Raw genomic sequence first — 25449 nt, 5'->3', positions numbered from 1 at the left:
TTTGTCCTCGCTACCGGTAACCAACAGTTTTCCATCAGCGGAAAGGGCTGCGCAACTCAATCGATGATCGTGCTGGAGGGGTGGACCGACTGGGAGGTTTGTGTCGAGATTCCATAGACGCACTGTGTTTTCATCTGATGCACTCACAAGGAGGCGGTCGTTCTGGAACAGAGTGATGATGTTAACCCAGTATGTGTGACCCTCCAAAATGGCGATCTGTTGCCAAGTGGTTGTGTCATGTATCCTAATCGGGCCGTATCCCGCGGAGATAAGTTTCTTTCCATCTGACGTCCAAGCCAAGTTGAAAACTATGGACTCATGTTTGAGTGTAGCGAGCAGTTCGCCCGTATTTCCATCCCAGATTTTGACTGCATCTTCGTTGAATCCTCCTGTCCCAATTTGTGTATGATCGGGCGAGTATATCGCCGTGTACACATCGAAGTGCCCGGTTTGGATTGTCTTGATTGTTTTTCCGTTCTTGACATCCCAGATTCTTGCTGTCCCGTCCCAGGATCCGCTCAGCACTCGCTTACCATCCGCACTCCAACACACTGATGTCACAAGTTCAGTGTGCCCTGACCATCTTGCGACCACCTTTCCTGTCTCGACATCCCACAACTTCATTTTCCCATCATAACTTCCGCTGACAATAACAGTCTTGCCACTAGGAGACAATGCCATGTTGTGCATATCTTCTTCTACATCCTGTCAGTATGGCCTCGCATAGTTTGACGTGACGGGGTGTGACCGCTGGCGTCGTTTGCTTCTTATTCGTCGGGACTGACATGGTCGGCGCGAGGGACGTGTCGAGTATAGCAGATCTACGCGAGAGAAGCTCCCCAGGATCTTTGAATGAAAACGAGTTATCTGGCGACGGCAAATATTCCTGGTGAGTCGACCTGCCTATCTTTTTAAACTTTAGCTCTCGCTGATATAAACGCACACACCATTGCTCACCAGACACCCTGCTTATCGGAATCCGGTCCTCCAACTTTGGCACTGTGTATATAAGAGTTGCGTTTTGGACAACGCACAAAGATATTAGTGAGTATCCAAAGTCACTGGTAAGCAGGTGGATATATTGCAAAAGACCCTAGAGTATCACTGACGAGGAGCACCGTTTAGCGCGTTCAAATTACTAGACAACAGTGGGCGTTTGAATTCAAGTTGAGGAAGTTGGCACTGCTTGTTCACGTGTATTTTCAGGTACGTTCGATATGACATCCTGTGCTCCTTAATTGCTGTGTAGACGAAGCGCCCATGTCTGCCAGGTGTATCCCACATCTGATGAACTACTACTTCGGTGGCGGTGAGAAAGTTTGATGGGAAACATCTCTCTCCATATCACATGTTTCTAGAAGTCTGTGTATTCCAACCCGATGCTGCCAAATCTTCAGCATGTTGGCAGGCTGTGCACCATGCCGTAACCAAATGTCGTATTCCAAAATATCTGCTGCATCCCCCACTTCTCCAGTATATCTTCGAACTCATTGATTCTGTTGGTAACAAACGCGACCTCATACAACCAATGTCAGGCTTGCAGAAGCATCACAAAGACCTCTGGACTGCAGGCCTCCCATCTACAATGCTCAATCGATGCTCCGAGGGTTCGGACGCAGTCCTCTCAGGCTTCTGAAGTAGTCACGGTGCTGCATTAAATTTTTGAACTCTAACAGTCGTGTGTATATATGGAAAGATGCGACGTATAAGAGTAGGGCTTACGCTTGTCTGCACCAGTACTGAGAAGCAGGTTCTAAGACACAGTATGATTTGACAGGAATCAAGACATGCTGTGGAGGCCTTTTTCATCAATCTCATTACGGGTTCTTTCTCCGTGGATAGTGACAATATTTTCTAAAGATTAGATATTGGCTGATACTGCACCACTATGAGCACTCAGGTGATGCCTCCTGCATGACTCCACATACGTCGTTATTTGCTATCGCTCGTTCATTAAGCGGACTAGCAAGAGACACCAAAGAAATCATAATACACAAGAACTCGAGATGAGATGGTTTTTCATGTGCCGTGTCCATTAAAAACCATTGAAGTGTTGAGCAGCAAACGTACAGCCGAGTCCGTACTATGAATCAAGCCGCCGACAGACGCCAAATAGGCATATAGATGCATTATATTATCAGTTGATGCACTCATAAGGCGATGGTCGCTCTCGAATTCTGACTTGACAAGCAAAAAGCATTATTTCCTCGCGCTACCGAATTATGTAAATAACTAAGGCTAATCGTCATATCTTATGTTGAGTCAGCTGCAAACATTATGTAGTAAACAAAAATCATTAGGACGTCGCTGAAGGGAGCGGCGGTGGTGGGTAAAGGAGAGTGGAAATATTAGTTGCTTCTTCGTAGGACTTGAGACCTCCACCCCCCAACTGCGAGGGTGTTAGAGAGTCAAAGGTCGGACATAACTGATCCCATGCATCTGTCAAGCAGTTCAGTCATAGAATTTCAGGTTTTTCATGCATGACCTACGTGGCGCGTGGTTCAGATGGGCACGGGTATCTGAGGGACTTTCCGCCATTACCACGGCAAGACCGCTAGATGCGAAAGGTTAGCGATTGCTTTCACGAGGACATTCACACATACGCTTCAAGATGCCAGTCGATGTGACTTTTGATTCAGAGTTAGTATCCTTCTTGATAGTTCATTAAACATGATGACATACCAATGCAAGAACCAAGGGCCAGAATTGTCGGTCACCCATCGTATCACCACTTGCTGTCCAGGGACGCCGGTGCTTACTACATCGCGACGGACTGGGTTAATGTAATTGAGGGTACTGTTACCCGCGCTCTGTATGACATCAAAGGAATGCTAATGATCGTATTAGTACTTGACGTGACATGCCATCGAAGTCATGGGAAACTTACCCCGTGAAGGTGCATGGGATGCTGGTAAGATATATATCAGTCATACATACGTGGAAGGAATGGAAAAGACATACGGGTACAGCTAGTCCAGTTGTTGACAACGTCAGCTCTACCACTTTGTTAGCTTCGAGAATGATGACACTCCCATTTGAGAGCAGCTGAGACGGTTCTTGAGCTCCACTGAGAATTTGAAGTAGAACAGGAACAGTGGGAGGTTTGAATGTGACGTTATTAACATAGAAGATTCCATCGACGACAGAAACTTTCAGGTTGAGGTTGATATCTGCTTTCCCATACTCTGGAATGCCAGGAGCACCAGGATTGATCAGAGCATGCAAGTTGGTCTCTGCCAATGGGTTTTTGGGTGCGGTATTAACGGTAGCCGGTTCGACCTCGCGGGCGCCTTTGTAGCGCAGGATAGCAGAGTTCGTTCCTTCCTCGTAGGAAGCATTCGCTGTATTAGGAAGATTGCGTATCCAGTAATTATCCACTGGTTTGTCGGCTACCAGAACTACAGAGTAGCGCTGACCCGCAAAAATCTGGAGCTGATCTACCACCAGAGGTTCAGTCAGCTCTCCATCTGCTTCGATGATGGTTAGGTTGTGGCCATCGACGGAGAACTGGAAGTTGGGATCGCATGACATTGAAATCAGGCGCATGCGATAACGCTTTCCTTGCTCGACGGTGATCACAGCAAGAGCAGACATGGGTCCGCCAGCATATCGACCGAGTCCATTGATAAGCGAAGAGCTGGCAGTATTGCCTATGACGTAGCGCAAGACAGTGGCCACAGTATGGTACCTAGTGATACTACTTTAGTCGGGAAGACTATCAATACTCGTAAAACTCACCAGTCTGAAAGTGTGACCACGGTACTTGCTGGCAACACATGACGGTCAGAGGGCGTTAATATAAACCGATTGTACACTCACCATCATCGATGTCGTACATATGTGCTAAAGGGTCATGAGGATCATAGATTACCAGGGGGCCCCTTAGACCATCACACTGTTCCACAGGTCAGTACCTCGTTGTATGTGCAAAGTTCAAGCGATACTTACATATTGGACGGAATAATGACTGTGATACCAGTAAGTGCCTGCTTGATTCGGGGCGGAGAAAGTGTGTAGAAAGGAGTGATTCTGCGCAATAGGGCATTGTGTGACGGAGGACGCCCCATCGGCATAGTTCGTTCCGTTCTGGTAAAGACCATGCCAGTGCTGCGGTAAACAAGATTAATCATTGATAAAGTCGATAATTTGGCGTTGCTTACGACACTGGTACTCATGAACATCGACTCGTCCTGGAGTTCGTTGACTACTTCAATGGCAAAGTCATCTCCCTATTGTGAGGTCAGTATTAGTGCACGACAAGGTCGACAGAAATGAACCTTCTGGGCTGCAATCAAGGGTCCAGGGAATACACCATTGACAAGAGTTGCTCTGTTAAAGATCAGGAGTGAGCTTTGAGTGTCGTGGCGATAGACTCACGAGCGTTCGAAGCCATCGGGAGCGATGACCTTATTACCTATGGTCAATCTAGTTTTGGGACCGAGTACAGCGAGTTGAGATGATGATGGGTAAGACTGCGAGCGAGAAACTATGGCTGCAGCATTAATCAATGATATAATAGAAGCGATTAGAATAAGAATAAACATCGTGACTATTCACGATAGGTGAATGCTCTCGCTGAGATAATACTGGGATGTAGGATAAGTTGGACACATGCCTCTTCGTAGCTTTTATCTTTCAGCGGTATATAACCTCGAATGTTTCCCAATTCAAAGCAGTCGTTACATCGATTGATGATTAATGCCGCCGCAAACAGTTACGCAGTGCTCCGAACATCTGAATCTCGATGTTGTACTGCTCCGGGATTTAGAAACTATCGGCCGACGCATTGAAGAATGACGATGTACCATCGATAAAACCACGACTCGGACACAACATAAAATGACTCAGACGGCCAGAAAAGCCCACTGAACCAGGTGTTCCATAGCAGTGCAAGTGATAAGTTGTCACGGAAATTCGAGATAAACTCGGAGAGTTGATGCGAGAGAGTCGGACTGGTAGGAATCACCTTACACTATCGATGTGCGATGTAGAAGGAAAAACAAGAATGTAGTGTCTTGTAAGAGCGCATAATAATCCCAGAGCAGAGCGTGCAAGTATGACATACCAAGAAACACACATTAGCTTGCTACAGGACTGAGAAATGGTCATTGCTCATGCGGCCTATCACAGGATTGCCTGATCAAACTGACATCAGCAAAATAAAAAGTACGAGTCAGATTAGCTCGCAGGCAAAAACAAGTACATTTCATGACACAGACCTGAGAAAAACAGTGGTCGGGATGAGGATTTCGGCGTTGCATAGGACCGACATACAGAGTACTGGTGAGACACTGAGTCAATGTTGCGCCTTCCATTGCAACATCACGCAGGAGGGATTCTTCCGGATAGTAACATCCGGAATTGTACTGAGCTGTGTCATTTGAAGTAAAAAAGGTATTGTGGCAGCGGTATTCAGAGCGAAGATGTCTCTTCGAGGATTGAAGACCCGTATGATGACTCCAAATAGAATTGGCTTGTCCTAAAATGAACTCAGACAGGAAGTCGTCATCCGACGCATCGCCAATAGGTGCCTGTTGAACAGTTAAAGAGGCGTAGCTAGTATTGGGGCCTGGTTGTCGCGAGATATGCTTCGTTTGTCGGGATCTTGGAGGTCGCCACCCGACTGTGCACCAGGTGTCTCCATGCCGAATTTTGGAAGGAGACTTGGCAGCCTTGCTGACGGACGAGAGAGTCATAACGATCAAATGCTATACCAATATTGAATTGTGCAAATGCGGCTGAAGCGACCGTAAAGGACTCATCATAGTGAAGTCTGTTCACCGCCGATAGGTCATAAGAGTCGAACAATGGAATCACAAGAGCGTATACAGACAAGCTGTGACAGTCAAGAACCCACACCCTGCGCATCTGGCTATGTAGGACTTTTACGCTTGCCACAGGTGAGCAATTTCGAGTCAGCTCTTGAGATGCAGTGATGCCACTACCGATTTGGATGCAGAATGGAGAACCGCGCGCTGGTCTTGTCAGAATATTTATGCACGGAGACATGTGCACGGAGACATTCACAAGGCTAGCATAGCACATGTTTGTTGACGACTGGACTCGAGAATTTCCCTTCAAGTTGAAAGCAAAGTTAGCAAACCATATTTCAAATTTTGAAATTTCAAACCCCGCATGGTACTCCGAAATTAGAAAAATCTCCTCCAAGTCATGCACTACTCATCGCGTCCTCTCCAAATATTCGTCATGATGATCAGGCATTCTACGGTCGACCAGTTTTTCTCTACAAAGCGGGTAATTCTGAAATTGAGGAAAAGTTCCAAAATGGTGAGACGTGAATTGTGTCTTGTACGTTCAGATGCGGTCTGTATGGGTACTACAGGTCACGGCCAGCTTCTCCTCTCAAGCTGTGAGGCAACATCACAGTCAGGCTGCCAATAGTGTTGTGACAGAACGAGTGCGTGCTAACATAATTTTGTAGCCACCGACGTCCAAAGCTTCTATACCTTCTCTCTTACATCCTCTGAGCTCGCTCTCGCTCCTTCCTTGTACTCTGCACAGTGCACGCAGTCGTCGCAATTGCAACCTCCGATGTACACATCCTTGAGACCCACTTGTACAATGTAACAGACATCACCACGTGCACTTGATGCACTTGTAGGCATCCGAGCCACTGACAGCACAAAGAAGCAAGCTAGTGAAAACGTGAGCAGGTGCTACCCTTGCTCACATCCTCACCAGCTTGCTTCGAGTCAGCGGGCTTTGTTGTATTCGTCGTGCGGGCCCGTGTTGGGCGTGCTGCCGTTTCGCGATGCGCAGTCGATACTGCTATGGTTCGATTCATCATTCACCTCGCGGATGCACCAGTTGAACACCCGGCATTTCATCCCATGTTTCACTTATTCGGCTTCCTGACTGTGGTGCGCGTGTTCTAAGACACAGTATAATGAAAAACATCTCCAGATCAGTCCCTGAATGCACAATTAAGTCGTCACGTATTGTCACAAAAACATGAGCAGATCAAGATCGTGTCTATCGCATAGAAAGGGAGGAATAACTTTATTCGCCTATATGGTTTGCATAGGGCTATCGCACCACCGCCGATCACTTCTGAGGCTGCTATTTAATTTTTGCCCTTGATCACAGGCAACTCGTAGGTCAAGAATAAGTATCAGAGTACAACAAGGATATCTCAAATGCATACAGGTATTTTGAGTGAGGATTAATCAGCAGCAATAAAGTTGAGGACAGCAAGCATGGGAAAGGAGCGTCAGAAAATGCAATAAGTACTACTGGAGAGAACGAGACAAGTGAGTCACGGGCCGTTCGGGAAACATGATCATGCAGAAGATGAAAAGCTGCAAACTAAAGTACAAGGCAACGTTCCTGGCTATGACTGTACAGCGCACGAAATGTCACGGAACAACACCGATAAAAATGGCGACGCATGTTACAGCGCAAATCAATCCGAAGACGGCGGAGCGAATGACAACTTCCCATTGAGCTCGGATCACCACGGGCGACCGCACACGCGTCATCGGTGCCTTGAAAGCAGGAACGCCCGCAGTGAAAGAGGGAATCATGAAGGAGACGATGGGAGAGCGATTAGAGCTCGGCGTCGGTGATGGTGTGTACGAATTGGGCGATTGAATTGAAGAAGTTTGTGAAACGAGTGATAACGGAGGTGCGTATGTGCGCTTGCATTTGTACTGCTGGCGGGCGATGGTAGAACTGAGGAGATTGTTTGAAGGAGCAGTATTTCCAGTTTCGAGAGATAGCGTTGGAGTCTGCCCTGCGATGGTGACAGTGACAGGTGGGGAAGCATTGCTCGGGAGACGAATGTTATCTGCAAGGATCGCATTTCCCTTGACAGACTTTGGAAGAAGATCGAAGTCAAAACACTCTTTCGTGTCTAGTCCTGTGTAGACGCGCTCTTTTAGACCGTCTTCCGCATCGAGGTCTACCTCATGACGAATGAACGCCGCGCTGGGACCGAAGGAACTAGAATCATCTAGGGTATGTGGCTTGACAGCCGAACTGTGTACGGCATTCCCGCTGGAAGCGTGACATTCAAGAGGTGAGAGAAATGTAACAGGGTTTGGGCGCTGCCGAGTATGTGCCATGGAAGGGAACGCGATAGATGATGGTTGCGCAGAACGGTAATGAGATCGATACAAGCCTGTGGCTGTCGCTGGACCCTCAGGTGCAGGCACATCATCGAAGTAGGCAGGAGAAATTTCAATCTCTGGTGACTCGGATGAAGAAGAAGAATTTTCGTCTTCTGAAGATCCGGATAGTTCGGTGTCAGAATACGACTCCGAGGCTTGCGAAAATGAGCGTCCTTCAGCAGAAAGGGAGTATGGTGCGGATTGGAAGGACCTAGAGGAGCAGAATTCTGGATTGTACTGCCTGTCGTGGTGTTTGGATATTACGATGGTAGGCCTCTCGCTAGGCGCTGGCGGGTGAGGTAACGGTGCTGATATTGATGTGACCGCAGGGGCAGGGGAAGGTAGCGGCCTTGAAATAGCTGGCCTAGCGAGCTCAAATTTTCGAAGTTGTCTCAGGTCGCCAAAGACATACACCATGAGACAAATCTATAAACAGGGGAGTTACCTCACGCACGATCACTTGGAGGGACGAGGTTCACTCACTCCGTTGAAGCTAGAGAATAACAACGCCAGACCAAGCCACATGCCGGGGAATGCTGATAACCTCCACCACCGTCCGTGAGGGGCACTCACCCAGCCACCAGATGTCAGTACAAGAGGTAATATTCCAGCAATACATAAACATATCATCCCGGCAGCAATGCCACATGCTGCTCTGCGTGAGCCAACATTGGTAGAAGCTGCACGAACAAAGCGCGAAAGGGACTCTTTGAGCATAGCGCGTGTCTCTAATGCCACCTCTATGAACACTGCAGGATCTGGGTGGGCGCTTGGTGGGTTTGAAATGGCTGCCCCGCGAACTCTTGTAGAAGATACAAAGTTTTGAGATGAACAATGAAACGGAGCAAGGATATCTGAAGGGACATCGAGTTCGTACTCGGCGCCAGGGGTGAAAAAGGTCTGTTTTGCTTTTGCATAAAAAAGAGCAAGCGAGGGGTCTGACAGCGATGAAGGGAGAAAGGCTTGTCGTGTTGAAGTATCAGGGGGAGTTGGAGCACTCATGGCTTTGGTACGCTGGGACCAGATGAGGTAACGGGTGGTATACTCCTTGAGCCATAGCAAAAAGTAGAGATTTTCTGGTGATTGCTCGACATAGAGAAGATATTCTTCGAAATCCTTGAGACCAAGAGGCGGAAGGTGCTTGCGTTCGAGTACATCGTCAAGATGAACTTCCGGGAATGGTGTCACCCCACACGACCGTACTTTGCCAACAGATGGGGGTGGGTTGCAGATTCGGTTCTAGATAGATAACCAAGTTGTGAGGTATTGCTTCTACTCAAGTAGGTGTTTGACGCACAGGAAATGTTAGGAGGCTCTTCAAGGAGAGGGTTGACGCTGGGGGCCTTTCCTGCTGTTGCATGGATCAAAGATATGAGCGAGAAAACAGAGGTCAAAAGCAAACAGTGATTGGTGACTCTTAAATGACATACACGTGATGATGATAACCGGAAATTGGACATTAGCCTGACTGATCAAGCGTTGCCGACTTTCGACCCGGTTAGCGCTTTTAACTTGGATCGAATACTGAACGTTCGAACGGTGGATCACGTAAAGAGCACCATCTCGGACGTCACGGTTTCTTCGGTATGAGTCAACACTGCAGTAAAGGTTGAAGCAGCTTGAGAACTGGCCACTGATATAGCTTATGAGAACATGATGGTTAGGTCCTCCTAGCGGGGAGTGCTTTCGACATCAGCCTTGGAGCTAAAATTATGGGAAATCCCGGTTGAGCAGGTAAAGAAATTGAAGAACGTTGTTAGTACCGTGTCGTTGACTCGTTGCGAACGTCGATTCGAACTTCTGGCCGAAAAGGGTTATCGATATATCAGATGAAGACCTGGACTAATAAAAATACCCATGAGACCATGTGGAGATTTTGAAGAGCAGTGAATGGTTGTGTAACACGACTTTAATGATCTATCGCATCAGGTCTCAAACTATGCACGTGAAGGACCACAACGCGGACGAGATTCGACTTGAGCTACAAGACGCGTCAAGATCTACCAAGGCAGCACGACCGCGTTAGATCCCCGAGGACGAGGAAATGATAACACAGATGATTAATATTACGTAATGATTCATTACAAATCGTCATTTTCCCACATGGACCAACACAATGGTTTGAGTTTTATTTTAGTAAGTGCCATCAGCTCTTCCATCAGTGATGCCAGATGCCAGCTGACGCTGTACACTTGCTGTACACAGACCCTCTTCTCAACGTTCCTCCTCCCTCCCCCGTGTCTTTTGTGCCTGTCATCCGCTGCCCTCGCGACATAACGTGGTCAACTTGTAGCTGACAGCATCGAGGTCGACAATGTAGCCCTCACGAAGGAGCCCTCACGAAGGTATGCGCAATATTAATGTGCCAGCCATGAATGAAATCTCCGACAGAATTGAGCCGAGCGGCTAGACAATTACCCAAAGACCATACCCCCGGAGTTTGTGCCAGACTGTCAATCAGTCCATTAGCTAGACTCTCGTTGAACTCTAACTGCGTCTCGCCTAGAGTTCTACACCCTGTAGAAGGCTTATTGACTCGGAGCGGATGCTTTATCCATCTGCAAGTTGATTTGTTGTAGAAACATCGTCATATCTAGGTTCTATTGCTGGCATGCCTGTTGGATCGTAGGAAGTATGAATGGATGCACTGTCAACTAGAATCTACCTACAGAGATCCTTGAATTCTCGGCTCCATTATTCATTCAAGCGAATACAAATCATCTGCTGCGACAGCACTCGAAATGTCCGTGCAGGATGCTCCACACAGGACATGATATATCTGGACTTGACTAAAAACGCGTTTTGAATTATGCTCGTCCAGGGTTTCTCGATCACTGCTGTTATTCGCTAGGCCATAAGGTGTGGAGTTCCCTGTTGATTTGACTGGTTTATGTTGGGCAGGACATTCTATCATTCTATATCATCCTACGTTGTTATTCCTTCATCAACCCTACGGAATTTCCCGCGTAATACCTGTTGCACATTTTGACTTATCCTGTGACGAGGCCCGAAACTCACCACTTCGTCTCATCAGGTGGGCATCTAATCAGATTGGAATTGCGGAAAGTTCGTCACGTCTGACAAGGCGGCCTTGCGTTCAATTTCGTCACTTGGACTCTTATCTTGCCAGCAGGAAGGTCCTCATCAAGTCTAAATGTGAGAGTTGCCACTTCTCGTCTCTGAATTGGTCGCGACTGTGTATGTCTTCCCACGTTCTATGAGTCTGATCGCACGCCCTCACGCAACGGCGTCAGCTCCTTGAATATCATAATTATGCAAACAAGTCGCATTGTGGATGCCGTCCATGATCTTCGACGGTGGAGGTGCAGTGGTCTGGAGGCCACCTGGATGTGATTCCTGTTTTTATTTGATCCTAGTACAACATAGGTACGCTAACGCTTGTTCTCTTGACAAAGGACTTTAGTATGCAGGTGGTAATCTCTTCGCTGCACGCTTCTGTCCCCAGTTCCTCGGGGATACAGATAAAGGTGAAAAACGTGGGTTTGTTTATCCGGACAAGAGTACCTATATACTACGCTGATTTACAGACATCGTAAGCCATGGTTCCTATTAAACATGTCAAACAAGGTTTCTGCTGTTGCATGGTAGCACTTCGCAAGTATCGGAAGCACCCTATGACTTCAGCTAGGCACGGCACAATATTCAATGCAGATGTCCGCCAAGAGGTGTATGACGTGATACAGATAAAGGTGAAAAGTTTATCCGGACAAGAGTACCTATATACTACGCTGACTTGCATATGCAGGATCTCAGCAAACAAATATTGTAAGCCATGGTTCCTATTAAGCATGTCAAGCAAGGTTTCTGCTGTTGCATGGTAGCACTTCCCAAGTGCCGGAAGCACCCCATGACTGTTCGAAAGTTCTGTCTTTCTTCGCATGTACGCTGGCGATCCTGTCGGATAAAGCAATAGTCCTAATAACTCGGTCTGTTTCATTCTGCATGCTCCTTACGTGTTCCAACGAATGTATCGTGAACTGCCAGCACCAGCCTGAGAACCATCACATTACAGATGGCAAAGTGTTACTCGCCTCGTGCGTGTGGAATATATACAGTTGTTGTCGGATTTGATTCAGCCGGCGATATCCATGAATGTCCTCCTCAACGCAGGTCCCACCGCAACCAATCCCCACTGACCCCAGGGGCATTTACGGAGCATTTTTTATTGGGTCTATCCTCACAGTATCGTTAGTAAAAATCATTTGCTCACTACGCAGATAAAGCTGAGCGCTTCCCGTTGTCGTACCATACCTCACGGATCAGGCTGTTTGGTCTAACTAGCATTCAAGCTTTTATCTACTTTCGGACGCATGCTGGTAGATGGACAAGATTTTATAGGCTCATCGTACGTCTGGGCGTGTCTTCTATTCAGTTCAGTTCAGTTCTTGACGCTATATCAGGTCTTGTTGCTTTGGTAGGTGTCCCTTTGAGTTGCATTGGCAAGCACGTCAAGATGGTTTAGGATACTCGATGCTACGCATACGACGTTGGTCATCCATTGCGTCTATTTTTATTTGGTGACCAACCTCGCAAAATTCCATACGCTCAGAGAGGTTGTATGGAGTTTTAGAGTGAGTTCTTACTTGGGGCTTTCGTGCAACTCCTGCTATAGTGTTGATTGGATTTGTGCAGCTTCAGATTGTGTTCAACGTAAATCATTTCATAAGCTCTGTGGTTCGTCTCAGACATGCACCCGCAGATTCTCATCGTCAGTGTGATACATATGTGAATTTGACGTGCACTGTGTATGCAACACTCTACTAAGTCATTCTTGGTTTATAGGCTGTATTGTCACCGTATATGGATAGGTATTTTTTCACTACAAATGCGTTTGACACGACTGATGTGGTGAATCTAGTTGGCAGAGATCGCGCAAGAATTTTTCGTGCAATACCGGTGCGTTTGCCATCGAAAGTCGCATTCTAGTCTTGTCATCTCATTTTGTTGTTTAGGGCATAGTCATCGTTCTAGGTTCAGGTAAGCTCAGCTTGTCAATGGAAATGCCCTTCACTTTAATTTTGAAAAATCCTTCAGGTGTTGCCAGCTGTGAGTGTTTAACGGTACTTACTCTTGGCGTTGGCTCATTTTAACCCGATCAGTTCTGATTTGGGTGTTGTGAGTAGACATAGTTATTCTTAACACAGTGAAGTACTGATGGTGAACAGATATAATCACAATATTTCGACTGGAATGTTTTTGACCCGGTGGACCGTTTTCATGGCTTTCGGCGTAGCTACTTTCCTCGATGTGCTCATTACATCCTCGCTATGGTATCTCCTCGCTAAATCCCGCACTGGGTGCTCTGAGTAAGGAGTACTCCGTTCACTCTAAGGATCTGATATTCTACCAGATTATTTTAGCACGGATTGCTTGATCACAAAGCTCATTTTTTATACCATCAATAGTGGTTGTCTGACGAGGTAACGATTCTTCCAGCTCATCCCATACCTAGACTTATCTTTCATCCAGTATATCTGCATTGACATCTATCATCATAGTAAGATTCCAATCGTTGTACCCTCCATTTCGGGTCTCAGGTCACCTACAGTGCGCAGTGATGCCATACAGCTTCGTCTTCTTCAGCTTTCAATTTATAGTAGCCAAACGTACGAAACAATACATTCTCCGAGGATCGTGCTGACCAGTAGATTCATCTAAAGTCTACGTCAACTCGTACATCGCACTTCTGAACGTGGGATACTACACGCAATCATTCAACGCAGGTGCCATCAATTCTTTCGAACTTCGTGAGCCCCAGAGAGACTCCACTGACACCAATCCCGGGCTGCACGACCTGTCGCAGGAGAAATTACCATCATTTCGGAGGAGCATGCTCGCTCATCCCGAAGTTGAAGTGACACCTCCCACTCGACCCTTGGGAGTTGCCATGGTCAGTAGTTATGTTACTATAGTGTCATATAGGAACTAATGACACGCTCCAGCCACACCGGTCGATTTTGGTGACGGTGCAGAAGGAGTCTTTCATAGACATGTAAATGAATTATCCGTCCATCTGGTCATGAGACAGAATACCAAAATTTTCGGTTTCCTGTGAATGTAAACTATCAGTCCGTCGAGTGTAAGCAGTTAATGTTTCAAGTTCGATGTGTCAGTAGATCCTCGCTCCTTTGGGCAGGACGACGTTGGATTCGAGCCGGGAACTTCGGAATCGTCGTATACGCACACATGCTGGAGGGAGATGTCGTGTTCTGTTCGTATTCCACCTATAACGGTCATTCTTGTCGATGCCCTTTTTATGAAGGCAAGCATTCATCATTACCCTGAAGATATGTTCATAAGGATTGCGAAGGGGGAGATGCAAAATGGCACCGGGGGTCCTTGAGATTAGAATGTATTGTCCGGCCAAGAGTGTTTTGGTCGAGGAATGCTTCAGGGTTCCAGGACTCCTGCGAGAACATGAAATCTCAGGCTGGACTTGAATGAAATAATGCCATCATTGCTATCATGATGGACCTGAATTTGGAGGCAGACATCGTCGGTACCAGCCTGGATTGTTTCAAACATTGATATCAATAGTTGAACGTTTGAACGTCGAGCAGTTTTCGTGGTCAGAGTTAATGATGCTATGGTTTCAGCAAAGTGATCACGGCCCAATCCAAAAAAAAATGATTGCTGCATACCGGTTTACAACTGGCTTCTTGTAGTTCGTTCCGCAGACTCAAGAAGAGAGTGGAGTGGTCTTATCTCCGTGAGGCTATCATGCGTGCAGCAAGCTGCAACGTGTGCACTCTTCTGATGCTTTCCACAGCCACGGGCGGCCGCCCGCGCCCACCTTAGTCACGGTACTACTAGTTTCAAACCTAGTACGATTAATAGCCTGACCTCCATCATGCTCCGCCTATTTAGTTGATCGAAAAAACTGTAAAAGTATCGTGTTCCAATCAGATTCAGTACACCGTCATCTTTTTCATCCGAAAGAGAACTTGAAGCTGCAAGACTAGACGGTGGAGAAAGTGAGTGGTCGATCATACTAGCTAGTGACCACCTACTTACACCACCATTCAGTCTATATCTGTTGCACCTATTCGACTTTGCTTTTTACCACTACTCCGTTGCTTCGCTGAGCCACATGGACCAGTGATTGGTCCTTGATATGAAGACATTGATCATCGTTAGCTGCCGGTTAGGCTTTACATATGATTAAGTAATGTATCGATTTCTTGATGAGCACCATGTGTGTGGTACTGGCACCAACCCAAAAAAGTAATCCTTTCTGATGAACTGAATCCGAGAATCATCATACACATGATCATCACTCTGGCTAATATGAACTTACACTGACAGTTTCATCCTCATCATAGAAGATGCACCACCACCATCAGCATCATTTGTCACAGGAAAAATGCCAATCTCGTTGTTCCGTGCTGGGCGATATATAACACGGTGGAACAGCTGTGTTACTGGTGGATTTGGCCTAGTCAATAGTACCAATGACTTCAACGCAAGACCTCATCCCACATCTTCACCTCGCCAACACATTTGGTGCATTGTTTATCGCAGTTATCCTTGCAGCAATGTAAGTAAACTGTTCATTCACTATCCAGTTAAAGTTGAATGTTTCCTCTCGTGGAACAGTCTCTTTGGTGTCACCAACGTTCAAGCTTTCATATATTTTCAGACGCATAGTGATACAGGGATAACATTCTACAAGCTGGTCGTGCGTCTATGCTGCCTGCTTGTCAGTTCTGTTATTGATGCTATTTTAGGTCGTATGGCTTTGGTGGGCATCTTTTCGAGTTGCAATTATCGAGCACGTCAAGATTACACTATACCCCGAACTTTTAGGATACTTGACGCTCTGCATCTGGCCCTGATCGTCTATTCCATCTATTTTTACTTAGTAATCAACTACATGAACTTTGGTGCGCTCCCAGAATTCATATGGAGTGCCAAAGTGAGTTACTACTTCCTCCGTGAGCCTCTACTACGTATCATATTGATGCGCTTGTACAGCTTCAGTCAGCAGTCGCCGTAAGTTGTATATCCTAAGCCCTATGCTTTGCCTCACACATGTACTTCACAGGTTGTCGGCATCTTTGTGGAACATCTGTGAGCTCGATGTACAGTGTTATATGCAATATTCACTCAATGCGGCTTTCTTGATCCGTACTAGTTTATATGTTTATCGCATATGGACAGGTATTTCCTCATATCAACAGGTTTATCATGACTCATGCAGTGAACCTAGTTAGCGAGGGCCGTTCAAAGGTTCTGCCAATCACGGTGGTAGGTTTGCTATCGACGTCCATGATCAAGCCTCATATTTCATTCTGTCTATCCGCCACCAGGGCGTCGTCGTCGTCCTCACTTCAAGTAAGTCCTGTCACCTGGTAATGCTCTTCGCACGATCTCTGAGAATCCTTTCAGGTGTTTCCATCGGTGAGAGTTATTTGGTACTGTTGTTGATTCATCAATTTAACACGACAAAGCCATTATTTGGTTAATGTAAGTGAGATACTACCTGACTCTCCAACCAAGTGTTGACGGCGTGTAGATATCAGGAAGTTCACGTAATGACCGATCTTATCAAAATCGTGTGGATATTATACACGTATTTTGGCGTTGTTGCCTTTGTCGATATTCTTATTGCATCATCGCTATGTTATCTTCTCGCTACATTCCGCACTGGGTTCCCGAGGTGAGCTATACACTGTCAGGTCTGAGATGCTAATATATAGTGCTCAGAACGGACTTATTCATATCAAAGCTCCTGATTTATATCATCAATACAGGCTGTCTGACGAGGTATTCCTAATTCCAGCCTACCCCATACCTTGACTCATTTCGTGTAGTATGTGTTCAATGGCGGCTATCATTACAGTAAGCTCACACCTTTTGTTCTTACCATCTTCTGTCTGACTGTCTACAGTGCGCAGTAATGCCGAGGAACTACATATTTGAAGCTGTCAAATTTGTACTACTTAAACGTATGGCCAAAGAATTCCTCAACGACGAGGATCATACTGACTCGTGGTATCATCTTAGTATATGTGAACTCATTCATCGCACTCATGAACGCGGGATCCTACGCGCAGCCCAAAGTAGATGCAATGTATTCTTCCGAATACCATGTGCGCCATGACGTCTACCGCCCGAGACTGCACGTTGGAGCGTCACAGGACAAGGAACTCCAGGCATCCCAGAAGAGTATGTTTGACCGACCCAATGATGAAGTGTTGTATATTGCTCGACCTGTTCAGGCAGTCATGGTTAGTGATTGCGCTACTGTCGGCGGAATAGAACTAATGATTTGCTTTAGCCGCAGCGACCGATCGAGGTGACGATGAGAACGAATTCCCTCTCTTCAGCGTGATGGATCAATTGCGTGGATCATTGTCTCCATATCTCGCGAGATGAGTGGGACTGGCCAATGATTTTAACTAATGACTTCTTGGTAAATTATCATACTAGTGTGCTACGAGCCTGGAGAGGCATCAGTTCACTCCCATCCTTGCCGTTCTGATAGTTGGTTTCTCGATTCAAGTATGTACATAGTCAACATTGGTGGAGTCAAATTTGCGACGATGATATCTTCACACCGCCGATGCTGCAACCTTGTTAGAAAATAATTGTGCCGAGGGTATTTGAATTGACGAGATTGGTCCTCAAACACATTCTGAAGTTTATCTGAAGTAAGTTTCGGTATGAATGAACAGTCATCAGTGACGCAGACGTTTTATAACTGCGATGATCAGAGACATACCCAGGAAGCCTGATATCGACCGCATCTCATGAACACATCTATCTCAAGTATGCACGATCCGTCAATGTCTTGTCTGGAGTCTATGCACTGCAGCACAAGCGTACGCCGTTCATATATAGCTTGTCTTGACTGGGAACCCGAAAGACGTATCCATTACAGTCTGCTTCGGATCGTCCATGACGAGCCCCTTCTTCATCTTCACACACAAGGGGTCGGTGTAAATCTTTCTGAGAGATACAATGGTGAGCAATGTGAGCAGTATATAGATCTTAGACCTGGCAAAAATTAAGAGTGAACAGGGAATCTCGCATGCTGAAGATGTCGCCGAGACGCAGATGGTGTTACTCACAGTGAAAATGGGAGTGTGAGGCGCTGTGCTCGGAGGTGCCAATTAAGTGACTATAGAAGATGGAACTATGAGGCCGTTCTTGATGAAATAAGACACTATTTGCTTCATAGTTGGCATAAGCCCCCCGAGAGTGCTTGCTATTTTGAGAATCTTCTCGTCGTCGAGTACTCCGGATTGGTGGTCTGAAAATTAGGAAGAAGATGGGTAAGGCGGTACTTCCAACATATCCTTATCCTCGGAAACAACTTCGAAAGAATTTAGGTCTGTCGAGTCGTTTTGGTGAGAACCAATAACGTTCTCCCCGACGACTGCGTCCCAATGATTGGGACCGACGTGTGTCTTGTTCTTCCAACCGATGCCAGTATCTGTCATAAGCTCAATCTCATTCTCGGTTAGATGTCTCCCTTGATCAAATGATAACAAGAAACAAGTGAGCAACGAGAAGTCAGAAGACAAGATGCCATAAGTAGTTGGAACGTTGGAACTTGGTACAGGATTAGTAAGCATTTGTTTGAGCTTGCGGCGACTTGTCGCACTTGCCACATCACTCAAATGGCACCGTTTGTTACAGACTCAGAATGCTTCTGAATGCGATCAGGGCTTACGCGTACGGCCGTACGGCACGGTCTGCGAAGGGAATCCCAGTGATGTTTCAAAGCTACCATTGGCAGTTACCATGATCGCTCACTTCAAATACGATACTAGCCTCTAGGAGCGCTGCCAGTGACCGCCGGTACCGCTCCCCCTTGTCAATTAATTGCAATGGTCGACATATTTACCATGAGCTCCTGCATTTCCTTTTTTTGCTGCTACTTTGACTAATCTGCATCTAATGTATCATGTGGTTACGCGAGCGATCATGATCTGGTCGAATTCAAGAACATCCGCATAGTGGCACGTTCCTTATCATATCAAATGATTGTTTCATACTGTCATGCGGGGCTATGCCTCCCCACCCCACCGTCAGCACTGCCACCGGAACCATCATGATGATACTGCATGGATAACACCGAGGCTCGGAGAGTTAACAGCGGACCCACACCCACCTACACTATACCCTCCACGGGTACGGGTGCACACCGACCCGTCAATGTCACTAGTACTGGTTGTGGAAAACACTGCGGGTACATTACCAATTGAGAACAGTGTATTGACGAAAGACAAAGCTGAACGTTTCCTGTCGGGCACGTAACAAACGTTGAAGCTTTCATCTACTTTCAAATACATAAAGGATGACATTTTATAACCTGGTTGTACGTGTGTGCTACCCTCTTTTCTGTTATCTTTTTCAATTTATTCTAGGTTGTTAGGCTTTGCTAGGCATCACATCGAGTTGCAATTATCGAGCATGTTGATATCACGTGCTGTGCTGGATACTTTGCGCTGCACTTGGCCTTCAATCGTCCATGGAATCTATTATGGTTTAGTGACCAACTACACTAACATCGCTGCTCCAAGAACTTGTCTGGAGCGTCAAAGGAAGTTCCTACTTCAGCTCTCCGAGTAGCCTCTATTGATAAATTCCTGCAGCTTGTTTATCCCAGTCGAAGTACGTTTTAACTCTCAAGCTTTATGATTCTTCCTAGATATGCACTCCACAGATTTCCGTCGTTATGGGGTACATTTGTAAGTTCGACGTCTACAAAGTTTATATGGACCATACATGATACTTTCTTGGTTTGTAGGCTATACGTTCATCGCATATGAATAGGTATTCCTCCTCCTATCGATGTATTTGCCATGACTAATGCGATGAACAAAGGCAGCAAGGGCCGGTCAAGAGCTCCCCTCATAATTGTGGATGTGCAAATCATATTCCTATGATATGCTTTTATTTTGTGCATCCGCTATTAAAGCACGCTCGCTGTCGAAGCTTCTATTTCAACAACCCGACAATGAAGTGCTATATCTCACTCGGCTTGTTCAGGCTGCCATGGTTGGTAGTTGCATTATTGTCGATGGAAATCAACTAACTCACACGCTTCACCATAGCGGCTGATTGTGGTGACCGTAGAAATGGATTCTTTTGCATCAGTGTGATGGATTGGTATACAAGTATCATTGCCTCCCTGATGAGTCTGCCCACGAGATAGAATTCACAAGTTTTTTTCGAGTTATCGCAAAGCCAAACCCAAGAAGAAGAATAAGTCTATTGTGTACTCCTTGATTTTAAAAATCAGCATGTCTTCTGGTGACGAGCAACTTTTTGCGCGAGCTCATACTATATCACGTATGCGAGTTCAAAGCACAAATTAGAAAAACAAACTCAATCTAAGAGCTAAAGCAAAGAGGCCAACCTCAAAGCTACCTGCAAAGTGTTACGCGAGTCTAATAAAGTACCAATGAAGCATGGTCTTCCTCTCTCTTGTGCTCATTGTATTGGTCATTGATAATCGTCAATCGTACCTTAGTTTTCTGATCGTGCTAGCTTCTGCTCAGTGCCTCGTATGTACAGACTGCCAGCTCAAGCTTCATGCACCACGACGACACGCGCCGAGGGCCACCCTAATGTGGATACTCAATCTCCCTTCGTTCACAAGGTCAGGTCAATAGTGGACATGTCTATTGTCCCTGTATCACAATTGAGTAAGGGGCTTTCCAAACCGGGTAATCTCCAAAAGGCTGTAACAACCCACAGTGCCACAGGCGTGGGCCTGAGGCAGTACGTATTAATATGAAGCACGGACAAGCTTTAAGGCTGAACTCGACCAATCCACTCGCTTAAATACATACTGTCTGCATTCCCTTCGTTATCTGTGTAGCAATTTACATTTCGAGCTACATTTCTTCCCTAATAATGTCCGAAGCTGAGTGCCAGTCTCGCCGTTTGCCCACGTTGGTTACCTATTGTCAGCGTGGTGAGTTGTCTGTCGATTGTGTGCGGCTGTATGCTGAAGTGATCGTCTTGTACAGTCCTCTCTACATACACAGATTGTGCGTGCCGAAGATGTCAAACAATGTCGTCCGAGACTAATGCAGGTCATTCGTGCAGCTATAAGCAGTTTGGGAGATGATGCTATACGGTATGATGTGATTAAGCCGGTGCTGGAATGTTGCTCTGCAGATACCCTTCTTCGTCTGGAACAATCATCACCCGTTCGTCCTATCTCCTGCTATCGTGCTTTCATTCCTGATCCACCTCCTGCAGTATCTTGAGAATGATACCTCTGGTAGGTTCAATGGAATCAACGATCTCTCCACTGCTTTCTAACATTACCAAAGAAATATGGCAACGATTATGTTGGAAAACGTTTCCTCTCTTAGCCGAACAGTATTTTCAAGAAGGCTCTGAGGCTCCCGAATCCTGGCGCGAGCAATTTTTCGTAAGCCTTTTCTTCAATTTCTGGACACTTTCTTGACAAAAGATTGGATTAGTTATTACGAGAGGCAGAGGCCGAACGGCTTGAACTAGCAGGTTCTCGGCTCCGCAGTCAACGCATGGAAGCGGAAGAACGAAAGAAGGAACGTGAGGTCAAGATTACCGATCGCCTACCTCCCCCGAAACGTGCTCGAGGGTGTATGTTTCCTTTTTTTGTATTCCTTCCAGTGGTTAATTGCTTTACATCAAGGGGGAGCGCCGAGTCAGCCCAAGACACTCTTCCAGAAGACCAAGAATGAGGCCACTAAATTCCGTACCTCCGTGTACTCTGCTCGTGTCCTTCCTCCTACGCGACAGCGCACACTGCATAGTTCGCCCAGTATAAAGCCCGCAGTACCCAGACCTTCCGAGCCAACCAAGAGCATGGTCACTGTCAAGACAGTCACCTACAAACGACCTTCTATCCCGCCCGCACCGCTTCAGTCATCTGGCCGACCTACCACGCCGTCGGTCTTAACCCCTGCTACTCCTCCAAAATTGGCTGCTTCTCCTCCTTCTGCTCGCTCATCGAAACCTTCACCGATAGTACAGCCATCATCCACAGGGGAACAGCGGCCGATTAAGCCTTCAATAAACAAGAAGGATCCTATGGCTTCTCTATTCATGCCGAAGCACCGCACCCTTTCCCAGCTTCCAGGACAGACCGGTAATGCACGTATCGTGCCGACCCGATAACCTTCAAATTGAACTATTCGTTCCACTACACACGTTCTACTCGTAGATTTCATTTCACACTTGCATTTTATTTCTTAGGGTCATCATCTATTATACATCGATTGTACGACTGTCTCAGTAGTGTATGCCTAGTGCAATTGCTTTCCTCTCTATTCCTATTGACCATAATACTGTTGACATTACCATCTGTTAGACGCACATCCCTTCAACCCCGCTCCCTACACAGGAATGCTCTCCTCGAGTTCTCTCCAGGCGACAGAATCTATCTATCTATCTATCTATGAGACAGGGAATATCAAGAAACTATTGTAGTCTACTCAATGTTTACGGAAGAAAAAGCAACCAGGTAACCGTCAACTGATATTCCAGGTGTTGTGTAATCCAACTGTGTCGTCCGCGCTGTTGACTGGACCGCCAGATGCCACTATGTTCACCCGATCGTGAAATCCATTGGCCCTACTGCCCTCACTTTGGCCTTCCAATGAGTTCACGGCCACCTTGTTCTTAACATTGTCCGCACGGAGCGACTCCAATCGGTGCAAATACTCTTCATTGACACCACCGGTGACATACTCTCCTGTGAATACGGAGCAATCGAACGTCGAAATAGATGGGTTGAACTGTCGCACGGATGCGATGAGGTCGGGAAGAGTCTGGAACACAACAAGATCTGCTCCAATAGCCTCGGCTATCTCTTCAGTGTTGCGTCCATATGCAACGAGCTCTGTCCTTGAAGGCATATCGATACCATAGACATTCGAGTGCCTGAATTTTCGTCAGCCGTCTGGCAAAGGTTCATTGGTAGGGATTACCGTATAGGAGGGGCACAGCTTGCGACGATGACCTTTTTTGCGCCGACATCCTTCGCCATCTGGATGATCTCTTCTGAGGTGGTGCCGCGAACGATGGAATCTAGAACATGTGTTACGAGATGTTGGGTTCCAGTTGTTCTAAATCTTACCGTCAACAAGGAGAACATTCTTCCCAGAAAACTCCAGGGCCATGGCGTTTAATTTCCTCCTAACATTCTTCCGTCTGTGAAAAGTCTCGGCATCACATATTCGCGTTTATGGTAACCCATGCGTATTACCTCATTTGTTGACCTGGCATAATGAATGTCCTGCCAACATAGCGATTCTTAATGAAGCCTTCTCGGTAAGGCAACTTGAGCTTCTGAGCAAGATTCAAGGCTGCAACACGAGAAGTATCAGGAACCTGTAAAACATCTTAGACCAAACAACCGTAAAATAGCGAAAACCACTGACTGGGATGACGACATCCACTGTGATGCCACGTTCCTTCAAAACCTTGTCAACTTCGACAGCAAGTGCGTCGCCCATAGCCATTCGACTGCGGTAAACGCTGATGCCGTCAAGCACAGAATCGGGGCGAGCGAAATAGACAAATTCAAAAATATCTGGTGCAAAGGTCGCATGAGCTCCAACTTGTTTCCTGGAAACCCCTGACCGAGTGATGATCACTGCTTCGCCTAGTACCGCCAATGCAACCTATCAATAGCTGCAACTGACGATGGGAACAAGTACTTACCGGGCTTCACATCCTCCCATCCACTAAAGCTCAAAGCATCAGCGACGATGCTCTCGCTTGCAAAGAGGTAGTCTCTTCCAGTGTCGGTTTTCCTAGAAGCCATCCCGACTGGTCTTATGCCGTTTGGATCTCTGAATGCAATAACCCCGAAGCCAGCGAGCATGGCAACACATGCATATGCTCCTGTGCACTGCCTCATAAGACCTCCTATAGCGGTGAAAATATCATCTTCGTTGATACGAAATTTGCCTGTCTTCTGAAGATTGTCGGCGAAAAGGTTGAGTAAAAGTTCGGAATCAGATGAAGTGTTTATATGTCTATGTGCGGTGGCGTCCATATATTGCAAGAGTGATGGGCTGTCTATGAGGTTTCCGTTCTAAGCATAACCTTCAGTCGACTCTAAGGAAGAAACCTAAAAGACAGACTCACGTGGGCGAATACAATACCATATGGTGAATTGACGTAGAACGGCTGTGCTTCGGCGTGGTCCGAGCTACCAGCAGTTGGATAACGAACTACAGTGTGGTATGATACTCGTTGACAGGATCGCATAACTGGGAAGGCTTACCATGGCCAACACCCATACCTCCGATCAATTTTGCGATAGCTTTCTCATCTAAGACATCCCGGACCATGCCGTTGGCTTTGCACTGGAAGAATCGGCCCTTAGGTCCACATGTTACGATGCCACATGCATCCTGTCCTCTGTGCTGCAGCAAGGAGAGACCTTCAGAAATCTCTGGGGCTGCATCAACCGATGGATCATGGAGCAGTAACCCTAGAATACCACACACTAAATCGAAGACCTGTCAGAGGGTCTAGCATCGAAATTCAGCACGATCAAGAAACAAAACTCACTCGCGGACGCGGTCCGGGTGGAGGAAGAGAGTGTAAGAAGACAGCGAGCTTGGAGATTACAGTTTATGGAAGAGCAAGAAAAAAGAAAAAGACCGTTCGCCGCGCGACGGCCCGGCGCACGTGCAAAGTCTGCATCATTGACTCCATGTCCGCAGTGACAACGCTGGTCTCCACAGCTTATCTTCAAGGTCTCGGCATTTTCTAGATTTTTAATACAACCAACGGCATCCTTGGATATGTCCAAGACTCCCATCCATGAAGGAAACTGTGTTCCTTCAGCCTCAACGGCGGAATCAGTCTGTCTCAAGGGGATAAGTTAAAATTGCGGTTACATGAAATATGCCTATTCACATCATTTCTCACTCAAGCATCCCATCCTGTGGAGGACTTTGTAACTCGGAACTCTGCGAACTACTATGAAAGTTCTGGCCCATCTGCATCAGCACTGGTCTTGGTGCGACACGTCTTGCCCCTATATCATCTTGTCTCATCATGGCTAATGATATCGGCGTACTAAAGGTCTACTTCGAGATAAGTACTTTGTTTCATCCATCTCTTTTTCTCATCGAGAAGGAAAACAGTGATTCTTACAAGTTCTATTTTTACTTGATCACACTAGCAGGTACCCCGAATCATTGGGGCGGCGATAGACTCCACACTGCATAGAACAAATCAACCATGGAGGGTACAGGATCAGCGCGAGAACGATTCGCCACCTTCTTAATTCAAAGAGTAACCGATCACATCAGGGATTACGCCAGGTCAT

At 46.5% G+C, this 25449-nt stretch overlaps 7 protein-coding genes across 7 annotated transcripts; 3 read left to right on the top strand and 4 right to left on the bottom strand.

Moving 5' to 3' along the window:
- Positions 1–2205: 2205 nt before the first annotated feature.
- On the bottom strand, positions 2206–4544 carry F5147DRAFT_788732 (laccase; the record flags this gene model as incomplete). Its single annotated transcript, XM_041442997.1, has 12 exons — positions 2206–2439; positions 2490–2554; positions 2604–2627; positions 2683–2831; positions 2888–2908; positions 2962–3688; positions 3739–3766; positions 3820–3895; positions 3949–4107; positions 4161–4229; positions 4278–4329; positions 4378–4544. 12 exons carry the CDS (start codon positions 4542–4544, stop codon positions 2297–2299), a joined length of 1680 nt encoding a protein of 559 aa, XP_041285666.1. The 3' UTR covers positions 2206–2296.
- A 2467-nt stretch (positions 4545–7011) lies between these two features.
- On the bottom strand, positions 7012–9514 carry F5147DRAFT_726642 (uncharacterized protein). Its single transcript, XM_041439189.1, has 3 exons — positions 9427–9514; positions 8613–9368; positions 7012–8555 (listed from the first exon to the last, which is right to left on the bottom strand). Exons 1-3 carry the CDS (start codon positions 9487–9489, stop codon positions 7377–7379), a joined length of 1998 nt encoding a protein of 665 aa, XP_041285665.1. The 5' UTR covers positions 9490–9514; the 3' UTR covers positions 7012–7376.
- A 3258-nt stretch (positions 9515–12772) lies between these two features.
- F5147DRAFT_726632 (uncharacterized protein) lies at positions 12773–14201 on the top strand. Its single transcript, XM_041439188.1, has 12 exons — positions 12773–12875; positions 12933–12958; positions 13009–13046; positions 13103–13127; positions 13185–13196; positions 13250–13265; positions 13316–13456; positions 13511–13570; positions 13620–13647; positions 13699–13756; positions 13811–14040; positions 14093–14201. Exons 1-12 carry the CDS (start codon positions 12838–12840, stop codon positions 14144–14146), a joined length of 726 nt encoding a protein of 241 aa, XP_041285664.1. The 5' UTR covers positions 12773–12837; the 3' UTR covers positions 14147–14201.
- Positions 14202–15398: 1197 nt separating this feature from the next.
- On the top strand, positions 15399–17662 carry F5147DRAFT_44025 (uncharacterized protein). Its single transcript, XM_041429881.1, has 17 exons — positions 15399–15687; positions 15747–15828; positions 15878–15891; positions 15957–16065; positions 16125–16142; positions 16195–16220; positions 16285–16310; positions 16360–16397; positions 16460–16484; positions 16539–16550; positions 16601–16616; positions 16666–16809; positions 16857–16916; positions 16964–16991; positions 17041–17098; positions 17157–17380; positions 17431–17662. The coding sequence occupies exons 1-17, from the start codon at positions 15602–15604 to the stop codon at positions 17482–17484; spliced, it is 1020 nt and encodes a 339-aa protein (XP_041285663.1). The 5' UTR covers positions 15399–15601; the 3' UTR covers positions 17485–17662.
- Positions 17663–17983: 321 nt separating this feature from the next.
- On the bottom strand, positions 17984–19034 carry F5147DRAFT_764666 (uncharacterized protein; the record flags this gene model as incomplete). The annotated part of the gene is made up of 4 exons (XM_041440724.1): positions 18829–19034; positions 18440–18627; positions 18224–18273; positions 17984–18149 (listed from the first exon to the last, which is right to left on the bottom strand). The coding sequence occupies exons 1-4, from the start codon at positions 18899–18901 to the stop codon at positions 17984–17986; spliced, it is 477 nt and encodes a 158-aa protein (XP_041285662.1). The 5' UTR covers positions 18902–19034.
- Positions 19035–20890: 1856 nt separating this feature from the next.
- On the top strand, positions 20891–22454 carry F5147DRAFT_43943 (RNA polymerase II transcription factor SIII subunit A-domain-containing protein). The gene is made up of 7 exons (XM_041429871.1): positions 20891–21081; positions 21137–21157; positions 21216–21319; positions 21372–21393; positions 21446–21546; positions 21599–21740; positions 21793–22454. Exons 1-7 carry the CDS (start codon positions 21021–21023, stop codon positions 22275–22277), a joined length of 936 nt encoding a protein of 311 aa, XP_041285661.1. The 5' UTR covers positions 20891–21020; the 3' UTR covers positions 22278–22454.
- A 176-nt stretch (positions 22455–22630) lies between these two features.
- Positions 22631–24830, bottom strand: F5147DRAFT_658618 (phosphoribosyltransferase-like protein; the record flags this gene model as incomplete). The annotated part of the gene is made up of 10 exons (XM_041434472.1): positions 22631–23042; positions 23090–23189; positions 23239–23312; positions 23368–23492; positions 23543–23766; positions 23826–24201; positions 24255–24340; positions 24394–24631; positions 24684–24731; positions 24804–24830. 10 exons carry the CDS (start codon positions 24828–24830, stop codon positions 22631–22633), a joined length of 1710 nt encoding a protein of 569 aa, XP_041285660.1.
- Between the last annotated feature and the right edge of the window lie 619 nt (positions 24831–25449).

Source organism: Suillus discolor, assembly GCF_016758755.1.
Source record: "Suillus discolor strain FC423 chromosome Unknown F5147scaffold_118, whole genome shotgun sequence".
Lineage (NCBI taxonomy): Eukaryota > Fungi > Basidiomycota > Agaricomycetes > Boletales > Suillaceae > Suillus > Suillus discolor.
Note: the sequence above shows the minus strand (reverse complement) of the source record. Positions and strands in the feature narration are given on the sequence as shown.